Source organism: Athene noctua, chromosome 7 (assembly GCF_965140245.1).
Source record: "Athene noctua chromosome 7, bAthNoc1.hap1.1, whole genome shotgun sequence".
Taxonomy (NCBI): domain Eukaryota; kingdom Metazoa; phylum Chordata; class Aves; order Strigiformes; family Strigidae; genus Athene; species Athene noctua.
In genome coordinates, this window is record NC_134043.1 from 24,210,590 (window position 1) to 24,234,258 (window position 23,669).

At 37.2% G+C, this 23,669-nt stretch overlaps 1 protein-coding gene across 3 annotated transcripts in view; it reads right to left on the reverse strand.

The window, feature by feature from the left end:
- Positions 1-23,669, reverse strand: part of SP3 (Sp3 transcription factor) — a 37,028-nt gene that overhangs the window by 7,631 nt on the left and 5,728 nt on the right. The window contains exons 4-6 of one of the 3 annotated variants that reach the window (XM_074911160.1): positions 17,817-17,907; positions 16,545-17,711; positions 3,300-3,492 (exon numbers count right to left, since the gene is read on the reverse strand). In XM_074911160.1, coding sequence (XP_074767261.1) covers positions 3,300-3,492; positions 16,545-17,711; positions 17,817-17,907 — 1,451 coding nt within the window. Of the gene's footprint in view, positions 1-3,299; positions 3,493-16,544; positions 17,908-23,669 lie in introns of all 3 variants that reach the window. The other 2 variants (XM_074911159.1, XM_074911158.1) reach the window with 2 other exon arrangements.

Consider the following 23,669-nt stretch of genomic DNA (forward strand, 5'->3'; position numbering starts at 1 on the left):
TTCTTGTTGCACTGGCCAATAACCACCATCACTGAGTAAAAGGATGTGACTCAGGCCTACTTCTTGACTGGAGTCTTCAAATCAATTAATATTTATTTTCATAGTAAATTTTGGCTTTATAAAGATTGAAAACCACATTTCTCAGTAACCACACAGAATGCAATGGTTTCAGCAGGAGACACCTTCATCCACTGAGAAACTGGACTTTCTGTCTAGCAGTCCTTCCAGGAGGAACATCAAGTATTTCAAGGATAAAACATACACTTACTAGTTATTTTATAAATGTGTATTTTAAAGTTACATACCTGAAGTGGTACTCGGAAGCACTGATCCTCTATAGATCCAGACAGTAGTAGTTACATCTCAATGTAATTCCAGATGTAACTGAGAGGAGGATGAACTTTCCACCTAACTTCAGACAGCCTAACTAAGTCTGTTTGGGATCAGAGACATCCTTTGAGATGTATGTCTCTCTACATTTGCTTATCCCTCATTTTACTATATAAAGCTTGAGGCTATAAGGTTTTCGTTTTCTTATCTAATACGTCATCCTCTTCCTTTCCTACCCTCCACGCCTGCCAAGTAAAGTAAAGATAATAGTGGCTTCCTACTTCACAGGACTGATACAAACAGAAATCCTTTGAAGACTGCAATGTAGTGTAATTCTGTATCGAGTCAAAAAAACCATACAGAAGTCAACAACAATCAAATGGAAAGAACTGCTCAGCTCCCCTTTGCACACAGAAAACAGAAAAGACAAGAAATGCCGAAACTAAGGCTACACAAAAGATGAAATTATGATGAAGTCTGCATATGTTAAGCCATGTACTACCTTTTCCTACCTCATCCAGTGCATAGAGGGGTAGTATTCATTGAGTGAAATGGTATAAATCTTTTTCATACTGATTTAACATGCTTTGCTTGTCTTACTAGTTACTTATTAAGTACTATCTTAAATACATAATTATTAATTTCCCCAAGGTTTTTTCTTCTCATCATGGGTACTCACAACACTCAGTGTCTAAGCAATTCACAAACAATGATTTGATCACCTTGCAACACTCCTGTGTAGTGAACTGAACTAGTACAATCATTTCATACATCCAAGTATGAGGTAGAAAGAGATTAAGGCCAAAATTGTCAAACACCCACCAGCCTGAGGTGTCAAGTTCAATATAGCAGAAGCATATTTTCTTAAGAGTACTGAAGAAGTTCACAATTCAGCTCAATCGACTTCTTTACAGGAATGAACTCAGTACTTCTGCAGTGGAAAACGTGGGGTGGATAGATAAACACCTCCAAAACTTCAGAGCCCTGTTGCTGCAGTCCCGTATCTCATTCCCTAAATGCCTTCCAATTTCTGCAATAAGTGAAGCAGGTGCCAATCATTGTACAGCCCTGATTCATTCCCTGTGCATCATCCATCCCATCCACTGAACAGCACTGGGGTCATTTGAAAAAGAATAGTATGTAGCCATGTAATTAGAAACCAAATGATAATGCATCTGTACAAAGGATTACATTAAAGTTGCTCAGGATGTCTTAACTTTGGCATTTGCAAACTTTCAAGTTTTCAATTTTGCAACCTTGATGTCATTTTAAGATTTGTGAATGCTATCTGAAGAAACACAGAAAAAAAAGTCCCATTATCTAAAACTCCATGAGACATCCACAGAGTTGAAAAACAAATCAAAACTCAGAATTGCAGCACTAAACAAGCAACTCTGTCGTAGCTCTTCTCTCAACTTCCCAAATTCCTGTATCCAAGTTTCAGTCAGACTACACCCTTCTCCAGACTTCATCAAAACCATTTCTCAAAATTCTTTCCTGGGCTTCAACTTTAAAATCTGGTGTTACACCAACTCCATTTAGGAGGAAGAGGATTTTAAAGTAAATACATCTCTAAATTCAAGCCACTGTAGTTTGTAATAGAGCACAAGGAAGATGGAAAATGTGAAATCTCTCTGTTTCCTAAGAGTACTGCCACTGCAAATCACATTTTCAAGAGTTTTCTCCCAGACTGAAGCAAACCTCAAACCAGGATGGACAGATCTTTTATGGCAGAGCCAAGTTTCACCAAGAACTTAGAAATGTCTGTGCCAGGTTTCTGTGAACTACACATAGGAACTTAACAAAAGGAAGCTGATGGACAAAGATAGTATACAACCTTAACTGCAGTTATCATTAGCTTCATTTGTGATGTAAATATATGAAAGCGGCTTTGTCTTAAACACTTAATATTTACTCAGCATGGCTGCCTAAGATAATACCTCTCCATGCTTGCAAAGAAAGTATCGAGAATATACAGCAAAAGCCCCAAGAGATTAACAACAGACATACTCAGTCAGCACTACTAAAACTTAGAGCCATAGGACACTGACAGGTTCTTTAAAAAGAGAACTCAGTAATTTACACTGTAGTTATCACATAAATAAAGACTTCCATTTTACAGAAGAAGCTATTATCAAAATGGACAAATTTTAGTGTACTGGAAAGAAGCCCCTGCACAATTATATCAAGCACAAACACAACTAAATGTTTTCACTTGTAAAAGCTGGCCTATTATCCCCACTTCCACTCTTATATCCATAATGAAGATGTTTAAAATGAGTGTTTTTGAATAGAATAAAATCTTTATAATAACAAAAAGCTGAAGAATACTTTCATGAGATGCAGAATAATAAAACATGGCTTCCTGTGCAGCCCTGAAGTTTTATACGAATTGGAACTTAGTGCCATTTTGTTAGCCAAATCTCCACTAACTTTGACGGAAACTAATGTCAACTCGAATTCTGATATTTAGAGTTATTATACAAGCTTTGTTTTTCTCAGGAAAACAGTGAATAAGAAAACCAGGATAACTGTATTTTTATAATGCTCTAAAGAAATCAAACTGTAGAAAAAAAAAGCTCAATCAGTGAGGAAATGTGGGAACACAGGATTTAATCAAGTCCTTGACATGTGATAGGAAGCAAATCACGGATGTGCATATTCCAAAATATTTCATTTTCATATTATTTAGGGCAATGTTCTATCCCACTCATTTGTACTAGGTGGCATCTTACTCCAGATTTTTCCAATTAATCTCAGTGGAGTAACTCAGAGCGGATGGAATAATCTGCCCATCCATCTGCAAATCCAGAAATAAAAGTGGCAGTCCTTTATTGCATAAGCTCTTTTGCATAAACCTCTAGTTTTCTCTCACTGCAGACAACTGGCGTTAACTAAGGCTCATTTTTTCCTCACTCATTATTTGTTTTCATCATTACATGCACTATATGACACTGAACATTTCATACCTTCCACCACCTTCTTTGCAGTTGGGACATGTGCAAGCTACTCGTCGCAGTCTTTTTCCCTCTTGATGTGGTTGGTCCCCTTCCTCATCTACTACCTGTACTCTCAGATGTGTTAGATCATTGGTATTCAGTGTAGAATCACCACTGAGCTGCCACTCTTCTGGATCAGGCTCCTCTTCTTTAATCCTAATATCTGAGGAAAAGAACAAACACAGATCCATAAGTAGCCCATTAAATAGAGAGAAGGAAACCATAATGATCAAATCTTTTTACTGTTGAGAGCACTATGTCAGTCAAAAGTCAACATCCTTCAGTGCATACTGACATTGCTTCTGTGCCCTTGTAACCTGTAACGTATTTAAAAAGTTTATCTTACTATACATTTCAAAGTTTAAGACAAGCTATAAAGAAGTATTAGAGTTTAAGTTTGAACTGTTCTTGGTAGGGAATGCAGTCACCAGGATATTGCTTGCTTGAAACTTGGGAAAAACTGAGGAACAAGAGGTTGGACAGAGGTTGAAAAAAATGTAAACGCATGTTTCAAGTGATCCTGAGTAGCCATTTATGTTTCCACAGGATTTCTCAATTAGTATGACATACAGTAGAAACAGCCTTTCTCAGTGATCTTCAGAAGTTTTCAGTATGCACAGTGATATATAAAGTAACATAAGAAATCAATTAAATAAAAGGTTTTGACCTAAGAAAGACCAAGATATCTAAGAAAAACAAAAAAATTCATGCCTTTGTTCTATTTTCCCCTTCTCACCTCAAATATATGCCTTTCCCACTATACATAGAGAAGAAAACATTTAGGGAAGAAGGTTACTCAGCATTAGAGAGCAGTAAGCAACACACAAAACACTTTAACATTTTGATGAGATAGTAGTCAAAATAGGTCTTTGCAGTTTCATGGATACAAAAAAGACTCTTAAATTATCCTCACAGGATGGACATTTGCAAGTAAGTGTACCCTCTCCATACAGAGCATTCATTTAACCTAATATAAGAACTAATTACAGCATCACAGTACACTGTGGAACAACAACTATTTTAACAAAGTTACATTTTAAGAGGAACATTTTTCCCCTCAGACACTATTCTGGATTCCCAATGAGCTGAAAGTCTAAATCTGGATTTCAAAAAAAGACAGTTTCTACATATCATTTTAAATAGTTGAATCCCAGCCCCTTCTTTGATTCAGCAGTTTACTTTGTATTTTTTTTTCAGTGAAAATGATTAGCCACTAGCACAAACTAATAAAGTATCAATTGCTTAATTTTTTTCTTTTGATGAAGTTTCAAACTAAAAGGTATGTGTCTTCCTGTATGTATTTAAGAGACTGCTTTCTCTGCAAAACAAACACAGTTACGTAGATTTTTATCCTCAACTCAAACCCCACTCAAACACTGAAACCTTGTGGCCACTCTAAATTCTTTCTGGGAGTCAGTGCATCACCTACCACTTGTATAATGAAGACAAAGCTGCCAGATTGCATGATAAAACATATTAAAAACTTTGCTGGGACAGATCATAAACAGTATCCTGTCCCAGTAGAGATCAGGAAAGAAATTAATGATGAAACATGTAAAGAATAATAGCTACCTGGTCGACCTTTGAATCAACTTCAGCATTCATCTATTTAGAGACAAAGGATGTAGCCACACACAAAAATTTGTTTGGTGCTAATAAAGTCTTAGTCCAGCCTTTCTCAACACCACAGTTTATCTTCCTTTTACTTGCACACGTACAACCATTTGCAGGACTGTCCTGTCAACTACATCACTGATGTAATTAAAGTTACAATAATTCTCTAGAAAACCACTGCATTGTGAAGAGAATTCCAGGTCAGAAACAGGGAAGTCTAGAATATTTATCTGGTTTGGCTGAAGAAGTCAATGCCAGAAATTAAGTTTGCATGAATATGACAGGCTCTGAGCTGTGAGCTCCAGGAGCTAGCACACTCACTTTTGCTCACTCTTTACACATTTGGTAACATCCAGCAGAACTCCTGTGGTATATCTGTCCAAAGTCACCTACATACTCAGTTTCACTAAGTTGTTCACAATTCTGGACAGCAACACAACAAATATCTTTCACATGAAGCCCTAGAAAACCTCTGTGGGGACTTCTAGTCTTCTGCATTAGCCACCAAACTATCTTTTCTACCAAATAAAGTTATCTTCTGAGAGTCACCTATGAAATAATTTTATTATCCGTAATAATTTGTACATACATATTATACATAAAATTAATTTTACATAAGCAAGGAATAAAACACTATAGAACACACAAAGAGTTTATAGAATTGATCTTTCAAACTGGATACTATTAAGTATACTAATACATTCACTTACAGCAACTTTGGAAAAAGGCAAAAGCCTAATTTACTCTTATGCAACGGGGCAAATAGGAATTTAAATACAGCAAATGGCAAGGTCGCCAGCGCAGGCCAATTCAAGCCTCCAAGCAGTTCTTTTGGACACGATATGTTATGCACCATTCTCAAAATTCTTTTACCAATCAAATGTTCAACAAAATGAATTGTATAAATTCTGGTTTTATTTAAAAGAATAATTAATGTCAATAAAACACTATATTAAGAAAATAATTTAATTATAATCTTACTGACATTAGACACTGGCATACATTGAGTTTGTAAGGTCAGTAGCCGAATCCAGTTAGCACTGCATACACATCATACTTCAAAAGAGGTATCAACATGTCCTAGCAAAGGTGAATGGATCAAATTAGGGTATGGAACTGTGCTCCCAAGATCCAAATTCACTACTGAAGTCAAACATTCCATATAACATCTTATTTCTTCTGCTATACTGACAACCCAAAGTCACACTCTAATAACAGAGATACACCTAACAAAAGAAACATGTCCAGAATGTCTATACCGCACACCAGTATCCAGGACTTTCCAGCTTCAGCTCATGCAATGTTTGTTCCACTTTGCAAACTTTCATCATGAGTTCCTTCCACTTTTTCATCAGTATCTCTCTATTCACAGTCCCTCCCAGTCACCACCATTATTGCAGCAGCACAAAGGCTTGTAACAGTTTTATAATGGTGGAGACATAAATGGAAAATTATTTAGACAAAAAAAAAGAGGGACAGACAAAACACTCCTAAGAGTTGAGGATACTGGAGAAAATAACAATTTGCATAGATATACAATAGTTAATAGTATTATTTTTTAAAAATGCAAGACTGAAATGAAGTCAAAGTAGTACTCTCTAATTTTGTACTGTGCTTCCTGGTTATCTTGGTAAGGCAAAGTATACCTATTGCTTTACCTATTCCTCAGGAGGACAGACCATATTCTAACCCCAGGCACACAGAAAAGTACAGTGTAAACTGACAATTTACAAACAGAACTTTTTAATACATAGATCGGTGGTTCTCAATCTATAGTCTGCAGACCCCTGGCAGGCCGCGATGCCATCACAGAGGGTCCACGAAGGCTTAAAGGAGGGACAGGGAATGTCCAGCCTGAAAACATTTGGTCTGGCCCACAGCAAGCACTGTGCCTCCTTTACACACGGCCCCCTCCCCTCAAAGCTCCTCTCATACTCAAGTCCGTCCCATTCTCACTGCCCCCCACCTGCCCTCACACGCTGGTATATTCAGTGCTAGTATGGCTGGTGGGACCCACTTTAACTAGGTGATTTTTCTCTTAAAGACATTTTCTTAACCCAACACCCCTCTTTATGGCCACAACGGGGCTGAGGTCTGTTCCTTCAAGTGGTGATTCTGGACCCATAAACAAAAATATATGGTGACTGAACAGAGTCAAACAAGGGGGGAGGCAAGAATTGTAAAAACTTTTCATCAAATCTTAATGTAAAAATTGGCATTGAATTCAGAATTGGCATGTTAAAATACCATAAAATGGGCCATTTGATCAAGAAGAGTGTTTAAATTCACATGGAATCATTGCAATAAAGATGTAACAGGAGTCTATGCATTAACAGATTAACTTATTTCCCTTCTCCAAATCTGAAGACCCTCCATGAGAAAACTGAAATAAATATTTGATGAAGTCTAGTCCTTAAAATCTTGAATTAAATCTTGGTGGTCTGCAGCCATAAAAGGTATTTAAAGGGGGTCCATGATGAAGAAAAGGTTGAGAACCCCAGATATTGAAAGTATAATTTACATATTATACTTTCCATAAAACAAAATTAAAGGAAATATCAAAAGATGAAGTGTTTATCCAGCCTTTCCAGGATGTAGAATAGTGGAAAGTGGATTGTATAAAATCCTGTAGCAAACCTGATTGCATTACTAAGGTCCTTAGAACCACTAAGTCTGTTGCCCTCCAAGTAGGTTTTACATTATTGCAAGAGATGAGGGAAAATTCCATCACTATTTCTGGAGGGAGGAGAAGGTGCCACTGTAATTTACACAACAGTAAGAAAATGAGGAAGTGGCAAACCATGGAGAAGAGCAAAAGATAAGTCTTCTCCAATACAGTGGAACCGGAGATAATACAAATTCATGTAGATAGCAACAACTCTGCATTTCCTCCTTGGTGTTCCTCTGGACATACTCCATTCCAATTCAGTCTCAACTGAAAATACTAGGTTTTAACATACTCCGAAAAAAATTTGGCCTAAAAAAATTTACATACTCCCTAAAGTCATGACAAGCTGATGCAAACACTGGTAAATTTGAGGCAACTTTTGTTTTCTATCCATGCTTTCAAATTTCTATATGCCCTTACTTCTTAATTAAGTTCAAGACCTAGTACTAGGTAAGTATGAAGGGGAAATTCAGGCAAAGATACTGTTTCAAAGTGCTTACAGATTCTGAAAACCATATATTCTGTTCCAAGTTCTTCTTGGTATCTAGTGAGCTAAATTTGGTTTAGACTTGACTTTCCTCTAAAGAATGGAAATTGGATCTTGATGTACCATTTTGTTCCAAAGGCAGCATGTCATAGTCACAGAAAGCCCAGAGCTGACTACAATATGGAACACGTTTATTTAGCAAATAAAAACAATAACTAAGAGATTTGTTTAAAGTGCTTCAGAGAAGAGTAACTAAACCGTCAGGATGAAACTATGCAGATGTAAATGCAGCTTGAACCACTCTTGAGTACATTTGAACTATAATCTAGTGTGCAGAGAATTACTGCTGCCCATTGATACAGCCAGATCATTTACCTACTTCACCACGTATGAGATGAATGCATCAGTTAGGCTTCACGTTCTATCTTGGTCAACTAGGACTTTCATAAAAAAGGCTGTTTTCTTCATCTATGAAAAATGTTTAGTTTACCCAACAGCCACAGAAACAGGGATAAATTCAGAAGGGAGGAGGATGTAGTGCAAAAATGCTTCATTTGAGGACTATGCCACCACTTCCATTTTTTTTATGTATCTGCCTCTGCAGAATGTCACTTAAAGGCACTCTCAGCATTACCTGTAACTGTCTCCAAATCACAGGCTTCTAGTTTAGCTGCTTTTCCTAGATGCTGAAAGTCACCCTGCCTTTTTTACTCAGTTAAGCTTTACTAATTCCTCATTTGAAAAGCAGAAATACCGTCTTGCAAGTGAAAACAGATTTAGAGCAGAACTGCACATACCTTCACACCAATTTCCTCACAGCATCACAAATTAACTGTCTGCAGTTTTAGTGTCTTGTAATCAGTCATGCCTATTAATTTATTTTTCCAAATAGATGCTTCTCTTCCCAGGCCTTCCCAGAAAACAGATGTGAATTCCCATCTCTTTTCCTTCTTCTCTGGCTAATTTTGTTTTCAGTTTTCTCTGCAGTGCAACCCACATTCTCTCAGCATCTTGATTCATCTTGCCTTATCTCGGGATGTGAGGAAGCTTTAATAAAGATGTTCAAATTTCTTAGACGCTATATTTGCTCATTCCCACCTAAACTAAGCTTCCTAAACTAAACTATCTAAATTAAACTCTCTTTACTAGCTGGTCAGCTGTGAAAATCTTTCAGACTGGAAACTTAACAAGGTTAATGATTTTTACTCTGATTTGCCCCCCAAAACTTAAGCATTTCTATTTTGTAATAAATCACAAGGCAACAGAAGATACACTAGAGAATGTAATCTTGAAATACCTGTGAACCTCAACTCACAGTAAAGACTGTTATCTTGTTTCAGTAGCTTTAAATCAGATTTTAAGTTTCTTGTGTACAAGACTAAGAGCAGGATCTCACAGTACCGAACATTTAAGCAGTACCAGCAAAACGATTAAAAATAGAGCTATAGATTTTTTCTGACAAGAAGTGACACATACTGTATTTCTAAGTGATCCTATGCATTATTCTAAGCCGATTATTTAAAGATTTGAATCACAAAAGTACTTAAGCCAGTGCTACCACAACACATATTACGCATCAAAGAACAGTTACTTACCCTAAAATAACTGCAGTTCTTCAAGATGCGTTGTCTACAGATTCTCAAGATTCTGGATTCTTACGGACAGTAATGCCTGCCGCAGCATGCCCTTATTTTTTCCTTTTTTCCCAGAGTTGAAAATATAAGAGGGGATAACTAGAAAGGGGGAAGACGAGTTGATCATGCTCGATATAAAAGACGACAGGAACTGCAGAAATAGGTAAGGAAAGCAGGAGGACACAGAGAATTCTGTGACCAGCAGGGTTAAGTATTCCTACATGAAAGAGTATTAGACTGCTGCTAGGGTCAAACAACAGAATTGTCAGCAGTAATTCAGGAAGGCAGAGCTGTTCAATAAGTGTTTCTGTTCTGTATTTTGGTAAAAGCCAAATAATGGTCCTATCACTAGATGAGATTGAAAAGCTTCCCACTGACAGTAAGTCAGGAAGATGTAGAAACAGCTACTGAAATAAACACTTAATAAATCAACAGAGTAGGATAATTTTCATCCAATAATTTTAAGAGAAGGCTGAAGAGCTCTCTGCAGTTTTAATGCTGCAAGCTTTTGACCATATGAATGCTCTAGTGGTTTAGAAAAAAGCTAGCACTGTGATAATACTGATAAAGGGTAACCAAAGACTCGAAGAAGTAGGGAAAGAATTAAGGCCAGTCAAAATGGGATTATGGGAACAATTAGATCCAAAAGTTTGGGTTTTTCTAAAATCAGTGATGACACCATTGTTGATATAAAATACTTGAGAGTTCTGCACAGCAAGTGACTTGTTAGGATACAGTAAACCATTCTGATTAAGAAAAATAAAGTACAAAACATATGTGGAATACATAGAATAAAAATTGGCATGAAATTTAAATAGCATCTCTGTATGACAAATGAGGACATGCCAATGACAATTTGTATTTTTCCCCTTTTGTCCTTAAAAAGATTAGTACCTTTTGAAAAAACAGGTCTTCTACAAGCAGTGAAAGACAACCCATCTACAACGCAGCGTTATCTTCAAGAGAGCAATCACAACTAGGATCCTGGTGAGCATTCCTGGCATTATGAAAATACTGCTGTTGTCCTTGGTAAAAAGTTCAGATGCTTTTTATGAGCCAGATGCACTGACGAGTTAGCTTGAGAGATTAGAACCAAAGAATCTGCCAGAAGGTTCAAAAGGCAAGAAAACTGCACAGAATCTGAAACAATGGGCCTAAAGTGCTGAGGATGCAAAAAGACAGAAGATGAGTTTCCAGCCTTCTTTTTAAGTTGAAGCAGTACTGGAAATAAAACCCCTTGCTTCTTTCACTTCATGGATACTTGCCATACATCCCTACAGCTGTAAGAGAGTTCTTTTGCTTCAGGAGTATCTTGTAAGAAGGATATTTGAAAAATGAAAAAAGGAATGAGTACCTTAAATGGGGCAATACATTCTTTTGTGAACATCCTGAGGATATCTGAGCCTAAGATAACTCAGGCTAACCTCCTTAACCTTGAGAATCTAAGTTGCATCACTAGACACTCAGCATACGTGACAGAATATTCACTTACAAGTAACATACATACAACAAAGCTTCACCTCACCACCATGGGCTGTAAGAAAATGAATTAGACTGAGCTTTTTTCAAAGAAAAGCACATGAAGTACAGACACAGAAGAATGATCCAACAATTCAATCTTTTCTAGAATTTGAAGAAAAAATGCAATTCTATTCCACAGCAGTAGATACTGCATTAAAAAAACATCAGACTAAAGTTATGCAAACTTTCTCATGCTTGACGTTGAGATCATCTACTAATACTGTCGTAAGCAAGATTGTGAAAACACAAGCTCGATAGTCTAATTCTTTCACAATTTATTAATTTCCTTTGAAAATTATGAGAAAATAAGGAATGTAATTTAAGCATGCTGAAAGCAAACTATTTACACAAGATTGGTACATAAATAGCTCTATTTCCTGCACTGACTTAAATTTATCAGTTTCCAATTTAATTTTTCGTATCAAAAATAAAACAGTGAGGGAGTTGGCTTTAACTATTTTGATTTTACAACATGCAAACTAAATGCCTCAAATGTAAATGAGATAGCCCAAAACAGATGTTGTCAGATGAAAATATTTACTTAACATCATTGCTTCAGTTTACTTCATGCATTTCATAAGACTTGTTTAATAATCAGATTCAATTTCATAATAACATTGTGCCCTTCTCTCAAAAGCTTGGTATAAAGAATGCCTTAGAAGGAGAAACTGCTTAACTGTAAGTAAAATTAATAAGGTTAAAAACTGGAACTTAAAGAGAGAAAAAACCAAGATGTGTAATACTGAAAACCAACCAAAACTTTTTATAAAGTTCTAGATGCAGAAGAAAGCTAAGTTTTAAGTAGCATTCTGCACTACTTCACCAGAAGCATTAAAACACTGAAACAATCTTCCCTACAAGTAAAACTGTAAATACTCCATTTTTTTTTTTGTTTTGTTTGGGGGTTTAGACTGTTTTACCTCATAGGTGTTAGACCAAAGCCTCACAAGATACCAGCAGATGAAAGATGAATTGTCACTTGGACAACTATTTACCTTGAAAATTGTCAGCCAATTTTTGGCCAAATTTAGAATAGCTAAATTACTTCAGCATGACAGAGACTTCAGGTTCTGGCTGGAATGAAGTCCCCACCACAAATAGCCAACCACCCCCACTCTATCGACTGGTGTAAGTTGATCAACAGGCATGACTGTAAGCTTCAGTGGCAGCAGGCAGATGAGTCCATTAAGTAGCTGTGTATACTCCCGCAGAGGAGGAGCTGGGAAGAAGGATGTAGAAATGAAGACCTCAGTTTTGCAGTGACATTTTGAGTGAACTCTTGAAAGGAATCCCTTTGACTTTTTTCTAGCTGTAGAACAACCTGGAAAACTGTTTGCAGGCTTTTTTTATTTTTAAATAAATGAATCTTCCAGCTGAGTATGTTTGGGTTGGTAAGATACTTTCTTTCAGGTCACTTGCTAGTTTCTTCAGATGCTACTGGAACAGTCAAGACAAGTATCAAAAAAATGCATCCAGCATCTTATAAAGAGTTAAGCAACCTAGGTAACACCTGGTAAAATTGCCTTTTTTCAGGAAATGACCACAGGAAATGACCAGTCCAAAACATTAATTCAGTACATTAATAAATTAGCTGAGACACTATTACAATTAGATTTTGAGTGACACTGTTAAGCCTTCCTTCTCTGGACAATGGCTTTAGGGAAAAAAAAAAATTAAATCCAGTAACTTAAAAATTCTTTCAAACTGACAAAACTTACAGGATTAGAAACATGAAAATCAAGATGGTACATTTCAGTAGCCTGCGTTTTTCCAAAAGGAATGCTACTTGATATGAAGTGTTTGAAGAAATCTATAAACATGCTAATAAAAATAAAATACTTTTCTTGAAAGGTGTAGGTTGCTAAAGAGTAATGTGAAATGTGCACATAATGTCTCTTTCCGTTACACACAACGCAGTATTTTATTATAAACTGCCAACAAAAAGAGTAGCTAATAAAGAGCTTTCTCAGCTTTAACTTCTCAAGACCAGAAGACTGAAGCCAGAAGATCTCTGCCAGTATTTACCACATAGATACTATTTGATGCAGCTTTTTGTTTTGAAAAGCAATGCTGAAGAAAGTTTCCCTTCCCAATACCCTTCCCTTCTCCAATGTAAGACAACATCAAGCACAATGAGGAGGAATACGAGCTCTAACAAATATTCAAAGACAAAACAGGCTCAGCCAAGACTTTTTAGAACAAATTCAGTGCAATGGAAGCCTCTGTGTATGTACACCTGGTAAAGTGGACATTTTGGCAGAAGCACCATTTACTGGACAAGACCTATTAGCTTTGTATTAGGGTTGTGATGACTTTCCATTATGTAAACAAAATGCTGGACCTAGGCAGAGACATTTGTTCCTCTTATGCACTCATGAGAACAGTAAAAATGTCCTCTGTTGCTTACCTGGGAAGTGAGGCTTGGAAGGACACCTCTCACACAATGGGCTGTAGCTACCAAAATCTAAAACGTAACCTAGTTTTCCATAGCTACACCAATAAAGCAATCTATGTTATATGGACTTCAGATAATTACCAACCACCTGTGCCCCAAGACCAGGAATATGTTCTTTTTATTTTTGCCTCAGGTAGAAAACTTTTGCTAAATGAGAACAGAAAATACAGTCCAACTGTATTTGTTATGCAAGGAAGTGCATTATCCAGGCTGGTGGAAGAAAATAAAAGGAAACGCTTCTTATCTTGTTTCAAAGCTTGTTGGTAGTTTGCAGAAAAGAGAAATCAAGTAGCCTCTCACCCTTTAGCTTTAACTTCTCTCATTCTGCTATCCCTTCTACATACTTTTCTCTTTCAGTTTAAAACTGAACCATTTTTTCCTCATTTGCAGATCAGAAGAGCAATGTATTTCTGACTGCATTTTTTTAAATAATTTCATTATCTGCTCTTAATTGCATATTTATTCTTCAACCTGAAGAAAGGGTGCCATAACATATTGTAACGGGTTATAAATAAGAAGGGGAAGAACACTGCTGAAAAAGATTATCTCAGACAACTTCGATATAGACAAAATACCAGATGCATATGGAAAAGACACTGAAGGTCAATCAAGATAATTCAGTCTGATTCTAGTAGTTAGAAACAGTTTCACATTGATCATTACTTTGCAAAAGTGAGTTTCTTGTAACATAAAGGAGGGACCAATTAAATTCTCCCCAAATTTAGGGGATGGCAGTTTTAATACCTTCCAGTCCATTTACTATTCCTAGACAAGTAGGAAAAATGTCACTATAAATCTCCACCCTATCTCCAATATAACCAGGTGTTTATAGCTATTCATTTCAGGCAATAGTTTCTGCTATTCATCTACTGCTTCTGCCTATTTAATCACATTTCATATATCCCATTTACTCTCTTCCCTTCCCGTGTGGAATTTCTCACAGGAAAATACAGTTAAGGAATGCTTGATGGAACTCCCTTGCATTTTATTATGAACCACCATTAAAACACTCTCAAGGACTGACAATAGACAAACAAATACACGCAACAGGCTAAACTTCTTTTTTATGCATCTTTTCTTTTGGTTCCTCTTTCCTTTTCATCTTTCTTCTCAAGTTTCTGCTATGTTACTCCACAAGCAATAACATTAGCAACATGATCCTATACCAAATATAAATCTCAGAAATAAAGAAGTTCTTATCCTCCTTATATTTCATGTTAACCACAGGGCCCTTTTTCCAAGAGTTAGATTCTGACATCTGAGTTTAGCTATACTATTGTGCACAATACATCCTTTTTGTGACTGATATCTATACCCCATGTCCTCATAGGTAACCAGGTGTGATGGAGACAAGCCAAGACTTTTGGTGGTCACTGGAAATAGAAAATTTAAGAATCAAGATTACCCAAAATAGCAAATGCTGTGACCAACACACTCATCTGTTTGGTGCTGTTGCTTACAAGTCAATGAAGACCAGACTTATCTAGGTCTGGGTAACTTTGCCTTGATCAGTCCATAATATAGAAGTCACTTCCAAAACAAAACAAGCTAAAAAAAAAAAAATCCCATCTTATTATTTTTAATTGAGATTTTTAAATTCCAAAGGGAAATCAAGCTTCCTGAAACAGAATATACCAGTCATATCAATATCTATATAGGTATTATCATCAGTAGGCTTTTGAAACAATCCCAATTCAGCAGCTCCTCGAGGCATTTTACACTTAACATTGCATTCTTCTCACATGCTTAAATAAGCATACAATACAAAACATCTATGTTTTACTTAAACATTTATGCTTCAGCATCTTAATGAACCAAAGCCTTGGATCACATGATTATACTAAAACAGTGATTCCCAAGCTACTTTATGCAACAGTTCCCTCCCAGATTACCTCTACTGCTTACTCTGCCCCTCATAACTAGCCAGGGAACAACCCCTCAATGATGAGATTAAATGGCTTCTGGTACAGCAAAGTATGTTGAACCTCAATCATCTCTTTTTTTTAGGTAGCTATGCCTGAAATTCAGAATGCACTGTATCAAATTTACCAAAAATAAACAGGCATGTTTACTTTATCTCACATTAAGAAACACCTATTTTAAGAAAACAACCTCTTTTTCTCCGCTTACAGGGATAAAACACACTGTGAAGTTTATCATTAACAATTATACATTCTGAAAGATAATGCAAATAAGTAGTACTGGAAATTCACATATGTTCTTATGCACAACCTCCATTTTGATATTTACATGCTTGTTTCACTTCTGCTTACATGAGTTTTGTACATTGTAGTTACACTGATATTAAATCAGCAGGAAACTAATTTAACAAAACAGTGGATGAATAACAGCACCTTAGGGGGTCTGAAAATTCTTAGGAGAAAAAAAAAAAACATGTATCAACAGAAATACTTGGATTTTCCATGAAAACGTCATCTATTCAGGACTGGGAAGAATGGGGTATGCTAATGATATTGCTGCCTTAGAAGAGTGGTAGTTGATAGTCAAGATTTCCCCCCCTCTCAATTCAGTATGCAGATCTTCTGGGTGGTAAGACCTAGAAGCACCGATAAACATTGTAGTAGAAGTGCTTTTAACTAATATGACCAGTTGTGAGTTACAGGAGCTTATACCAAAAGAAGTGAGGTGGGACTATACTCCACCATTACTGCAGTTTCCAATGGAGAGTAGTTTCAAATAAAATCTATCATCACTGTTTAATCCACTGTATTTTGTAGGCTTCTGCAGCAAGACAATAATGTTATGATTATCACCATTTAAACCAACCACATGCAATAATAAAACCAATTTTCTGCAAAAAGAGTAAAATAAATACCTGCAGGACTGCCAGCATTTTCTCCTTGATGCAGCTGAATACCAGCAGAATCTATAGAGTTTACTGTAACTGTCTGTAGATTTGGCAATTGAGCAGTGCTTAGACTAACTGGAGTTGACGTCAACGCCCCACCTGCTGCAACTTGACCAAGAGTGAGAGTCTGCACAGGGGTTAGAGTTATTTGTTGACCAGGTGCATTCTGAATTTGCAAGTTCTGCAAGTTCTGAACTCCTTGCACTTGAAATGTCTGCCAGGTTATCTGCCCAGAAGGGGTCACTGTTTGTGCCTGAATTAAAAAAGTTCCAGGATTCAGCTGCAGTTGAAGATTTTGAAGAGCCTGTTGAGATATACTTTGACTTGCTTGCACACCATGGATTGTCTGTTGCGCAATACCTTGTACAATCTGGGCTTGACTGGTTGGCTGCTGAGACTCTTGAAGCTGTATGTGTTGTACAATTGGCTGTGCTGTGGAGACCTGAATATTCTGAGCCTGCGTGTCATCAGAGACTGATGTCTGGATGTAATTTCCCTGAAGATCAGAACTATGAACTTGACCACTAGTTGTGGTCAAGTTGTTTGCATTTTGTTCCAATATACTTGAACTGTCTATGGTAACGGGCAATTGTGATGAAGATGATGTTGGCACAAATAAGTCATTATCAGTGGCGGTTTCTGTAATTTCAGGAGAAACTTGCTCACCAGTCCTTTCAGAAGTATCTGAACTATCCATGGCCTGTCCAGTATTTATCAAGTGCCCATCTGTATTAATGCCAGCTGTCATGGTTTGAGAACCACTGCCAAGTCCCAGAGAATCTAGATCAACACTATTGATGGGTACAAAAGTAATATTCCCTGGCAGTCCAAGAGGAACGTTAGCAACTACCTGTGCTTGGCCAGGAAAAGACGAACCACCAATTGCAACTCCCTGAACCTGGACTTGACCAGACTGCGATAAGATATTCTGAATATTAGCTGAAGGTGTTCCAGAGGCAATGATGGTTTGATTAGAGCCAGGAATGATCTGAATTTGACCAGTTTCTTGATTTATACTGCTATTATCAGAAGAGGCTGCAAAGCCAAGTTGAACCTGCTGACCATCCGCTGTCTGGATCTGGGGTATTACTTGGTATTGTACGTTAGACACTGTACCATTCGACGAATCTGATCCTGGTGCAACAGAAAAGATTTGTTGATTTTGCAAACTCTGAATAGGAAGGACATACTGCCCACTTGAAGTTACTGTGGCAGCACCTGGAATCTGTACTATATTACCAGCTTCATCCTTTATAGTGGCAGGAGCTGCAGACAAGACCTCCCATCTATTTGGAGTTCCTGTTAATTGCACAGAAGCCAAATCCCCTGTCTGAATAAAAAAAAGAAAGAAAAGACAAAATTAAAACAAGAGACTTACAAGCTATATGCTAGAATAGTCATGCAATTTAACACTAGAGATTGATACACTACTGGAAAACATGCAGTGCAGCCCATATGAACCACGGCGACTGGATTAGAACTATGAAATACAGATTTTGTACTGAGCTAATGCCTAAATCAGGGTAACCAACCTGTGGGTTGTGAGCTACATGTTGCTCACGAGCAGGTCAAATGCAGCTCCTGTGTCATGGCTACATCAGGTGACCAGCAGCAGGGTTATTCTGGTGTGGGGGCTGCTGGGTAATCCAAATCCCTGGCTGTGGGAAGAAGGGAGCTGGCAGGGGCTGCTGGAGCTGTCATCACCAGGTTACCCTGGGACTCAGCCACACTCTTTATCTAGCCTGGCACCTATCACACAGAAGTGGAGGAATTGCCATGAAGCCAGCGTCGCCTGTATCTCCTGGAGCTCCACTGCCTTTTGACTCTGCATTATACACGGTATAGATGTGCATGTTGTGACTCTCAGCAGTACAGAGAGTGTTAGGATGACAACTAATGGGCCAGTGGAAAGACTGGATAGCCTCAGTTTAAGTTACACATAATACAAAGTCCTAGTATTTATAAGCTTGCATGAGTTACTGTTTCACTAGGGAAGAAGGCCTCTAAACTAAGGACTTTTACACTGAAATCACATTTGGATTAGTCATACATATCCGTTAGGGGGGGAAAAAAAAGTCTATCTTCATTAAGTTGGAACAATAGAAAAGGTCAATGTTTCAGAACAGACCCCTGGATGGTTAAAGATTAAAGAACCTAAGTACTGATTTAGTATGCTTTTGTTTCTTATTCAGTAAAGAAAAGGTAAATTGCACTTACCTTTCTTTACCAAAGCAAGCTTTTTCAGAATAGAGTATTAAGAATTAGATTTAACAACCTTCAATGCTTAGCACAGATTTCTGTAGTCAACCAACTTGGTATTGTAAATAACCATCAAACTAAAAAGATGTAGTTAAATTTCTCCTTATTTTACAGCACTACAGTAAACCAATGGAATAACAATATTTAGCAACAAGTAACTTGTCTTACAACTCATTCAGCTGTGGAACAAATTTTGTTTCTTTGGCAGACTCCACAGGACATAGAAAGAAAAGCTCTAGTTTGCTGTTCTGCACTGATCCTGTGGCTGCTCCTGGTAGGGAAGTTACCAAAGCATATCGCAGCTTCCTTCTGATGCTGTGTTCTGATTTCCTTTAGAATAAAACCTGGATATGCAAAATACAGCACACAGCTTACTCTTCTCTAACATGGCATTGAGACTTAGCGAGCCTGAATGAATCCTGTGACATGCATCCGAGTGAATTTAGTCCACAGTGTAGGCTGGGACTTTGCTAGTTTCACTTTCTTATCCTATTCCAAGCTACAACACTAAAATGTTTACATGTACAAGAAAAATACTCTATTTAAGTCTGAGTACTTACGAAAAAAATAGTTTTACTGTGCTTGGCAAGCTTCATTTCCAAAAGAAAACACACATCTTGGTTCTAAATTTATCTCAAGAGTTGTACAGATAATAATTGCGAACAAAAAAAGAATGCTAGCCTTCATCTGCCCTGAAAGATATATAATCTTTCAGGTAGTTTATTAGTAAATTGATACAGCATCACCAGAACAAAACTAATTTTATGGCCTTAATGCTTCAAGGATGAGAAAGAGAAAATGGAGTAATGGTAATTCCATTGTATTACTTTCATTTCCTCTTATACTGATTAGCCTTTCACTTAAAGTACATATTTAAATCCTTTAGTCTTTCAGGCTTATGATTGATGACATTAGACAAAATTACACAATATTCCATATCACATCCTCTTATCTAGAAAAAGGCAAAAAATTCCATTTTCATGTGCTACCACATTAGCTTTATAGTCTTGTGTTTAATATTGTTTACACATAGGTACTGTTTGCTGAAATTCTGCTAAGAAAGTTCATAACTACTCAATTTACTAGTATATAAATACTTACTAACTGAAAGTTTTATAAAGTATCAGAAGACCCATAAAAGTCATAGGTAAACATCATTCAGAAAAATACCAAAAGCAAGAATATGTTTGCTATATATTTAATGTATGTCATTATAAAATAAGTAATAAAGTGTGCTGATAGTATCTGTTAGAACAAGAGGGAAAGAAAAAGTAATGAGAACCACTACCAGTCCGATATAATTTCTCATTGATTTAAGACTATGTACAAGGAGATGTTGAATGTTCAGGCCTAACTCGACTGACCTAATATACAATAGTATGTCTATGTCTACTTGTAAGCAATACATGAGTATCCTCCACAGAAATCGTTCAGAGGGAACCTGTCTCCTTCATGATATGGGAGTAACCTACATTATTCTCCTCCCCAAACATATGTTGATTTCTGTATCGCCATTCAATGGCCTTTGCCCTTTACATGCTGGGAACACATCTTTCCTCGCCTTTTCATAATCTAATGAAATCTTCCCTCAAATCCTGCTCTGTAGTTGTTTTAGCTCCATAGAGCCACTCTTTTAGTAGATGCACTTGTCAGTCCATGGAGGAGTTCATGCACATAGATATGAAGCTATTGCTGCACATAGTACATGAAATGCCTGTTATTCACATGTTTCTGTCGCAGCTGGCTCTATCAGACACTACCAGATGAATCATGAGGAGGGAGGGGCAAAAAGAGGGTGAGGCTTTCAAGAACCTATCTGGCAGCTATCAAAATTACTCGTATTAAAGCATGAAAAAAGCCTGTATGGTAAAGAGAATTTGAGGATGATCTCTAAACCTCAACTGGTCACCAACCTGTCATAACAAGCCTGACTGTTATATCCGTTCTCAAAGTCTGCTGAGCTAGTAAGGCATTTCTTGGACTTCTTTTCCTGCTAAAAAGAGTAGTAACCTTTCACTGTATCCTCAAGCAATTAAGCTTTGTTGTAGTAATGCAAAGTTCTACCACTGATGTATGAGCAGCAACATCTACAGCCCACTCACTGATCTTTACAGAGCAGCCCTAACAGACCAAAGTTTGTTTGCTTTCTCTCAGTCATCCGTGAAAAATACTTAGAAGGTACAGATAAAGAAACAGTTCTTTTCCTTATCAACTGATACTCAGACAGCAGTTATTTGGAAGCTGCTCCTTTAAGAGAAGGCTGGACAGTTGCAATCCAAAGGCTCTGTGTCAAGAGAAAGGGACAAAGATCTGAGGAAAGTTCAGCATTAGCAGTACTCAGCCAAGGAGGAGAGAACAGGAAGCAACGGGGAGTTCACTGGAAGCAGGATCAGGAAACAAGAGACAGAACAGAGCAAAGAGTAGCTGGCACAAAGCATGGGAAGTATTAAAATCAAATTATAACATCCACCTGAAGAACGGTCAAGTACCACCAAGGAGTGGAAGCAACAGCTGCTGTTCAGCCTATCTTTTGCTTCTTTAAGCAACCTCATCTAATTTCCAGCAGGTAAAATAAAGAGATCTCTCTGAGTCAGTATTCTCATCCCTGAAGCATGAGGGGTCATGATAAATAAAAATCTAGTAATTGTCTTCAAGTTGTTTAGAGAAAATTAAAGCAACATTGAGTCAAATGTGGAAGGAGATAAAAGAAACACATACAGAAGGTAAAATACCTTTAAAAAGTGAGCTAAACCATGTTGAAGGAGGGGGCTTGGGTTTTAAAGAAAACCCACATCCTTCACCAAAGTAAAACTGGAAAGGGGAGAAGCACCCCTGTAAGAGCTGGTATATGTTGTAGGCACCTGCATTTCAACATGTCAAATGTGATCAACTGGACACATGCCATTAGCCATCAGTATTTTGTTGCTAAAGAACTACCAAACATTTATCTGTGCCAGTCTATTTGTGGACTGCTTTTTGCTGCACTTTTCAGAAAGTCACTTTTGCCCCATTTAGTCCTGGAGCAAAAGCATCAGCAAAACAAGCAGAGGTGGACAGATAATGAGTCACGAGCTCCTAAACATTTAAAAATCACATACCTAATGAAGAAGATTGGCTACTGCCTCATCCAAATTGTTGTTTTATGAAAGAGTTAGGGCTCTAATGCATGAGTTTAATACCATGTGTTTACCAAGCTACAGTAAACTATCTGTGCATTCTTAGGTCATTACAAATACAAGATAAAATGCACTTGCTTCAACTCTTTCATTAAGGTATGAGCTAATACATTCTATCTTGTATTTGCCATAGGTTAAAAACACATTCAACATCAGTCACTGTGGTTCAGCTGACACAAAGCTGCTTGTTAAGGCAAATTAATTCTGTTGCATGTTTCAGCCCTCTGCCAATGAAGCCACTCAATTCAGAGAAATACATTTGCCCAAATCAAACATTTTGAGAATCAAAGAATGTTTCAGGGAAAATGTATTATCTGGGCTGCTTAAAATGTGACTTTAAAAGATAATTCCAATCTGGTGAAACATATCTAACACTTAATTGTAAGGAACATCTAAATCTTTTCGCTTGAGATGAACAACTGGATCCAGAACTTGAACAGCTTGTTTTAGATCAGCAGAAATTCAGAACTTGTCTAAATTAAAGACAATAAAATGTCCCTAACATTAGCAGAAACAAAAAAGCTGCTGCATTGACGAATGAGATACAGCAACAAGGAGGCATTTTTAATGAGATTGTATGTCACTTCCTTTGTTAATTATTAATCTATATATGTGTATTAATCTCTATATAACTGCATGCCAAACTAGAATTTTGCATGGAAGTTTGTGTGAAATGGTTCGTTTCCCTCATGCCTTCAACTTGGGTGCTGAAGGCTCTACCAAATCATGAAGAAGACTGAGACAGAGGACCTTGGACTAGTCAGCCTCAACCTGATTTTTGGGAAGGTAGTGCAGCAAATAACTGTGGAAAACAAAAAAAAAAACTACCAACAACCCCTCCCCAAAACACTAAAATAACCTTCAAATAACCTTGGAGGGGTGGGAAGAGAAGGTGAACAGAAGTAGTCAGTCAGGGGAAATGATGCTTTATTAAGTAACCTGACAACCTTCTGTGATGAGACAACTGACTGGTAGATGGGGTTAGGCAGGGGACATTATTTATCACTCTGATATCACTATCTATCAGTCAGGCTTTTGACTCTGTTCCCCATAAAATTAGAAAAAAACCTTTTTTTTTTTACCATAAGGGTGATCAAACCCTGGAACAGGCTGTGGAGTATCCATCCTTGGAGATAATCAAAACCCACAGAACACAATCCTGAACAACCTGCTCTCATTGATTGTGTTTTGAGCAAGGAGGTTGGATCAGAGAATCTCCAGAGATCCTTACCAGCCTCAACTGTTTTACAAATTAACACGTCTTACTAATGTTTAAATATCAGAGAGAATTTTTTGTTTTATGCTGTCTTTAAATATGGAAATGTTTTAAACCACGTATTTTCTTACTTTCTCTAAAACTGTAAAGATAAATAAAACAACATTTTTAAGAACATCCTTAAAGCACCTGTAAAAGAACTTCTACACTTGGTTCTGATCCAACACTAGGAAGCCATAATTGGAATGTGAAAATCAAAGAACATTTTAAAACATGAGCTTCTGGACAGCATCAGGGGAAACATACTGTTAGGCACTATATTCTACCTGAAACTTCTCTGTTTTGTAAAATTAAGTAACAGAGAGAAGCAAGACAACCGCAGGCTGACTTTTCCATGGTGGCTAAACACTTTCTGGTACCTCTGTTCACATCCAGAAACTT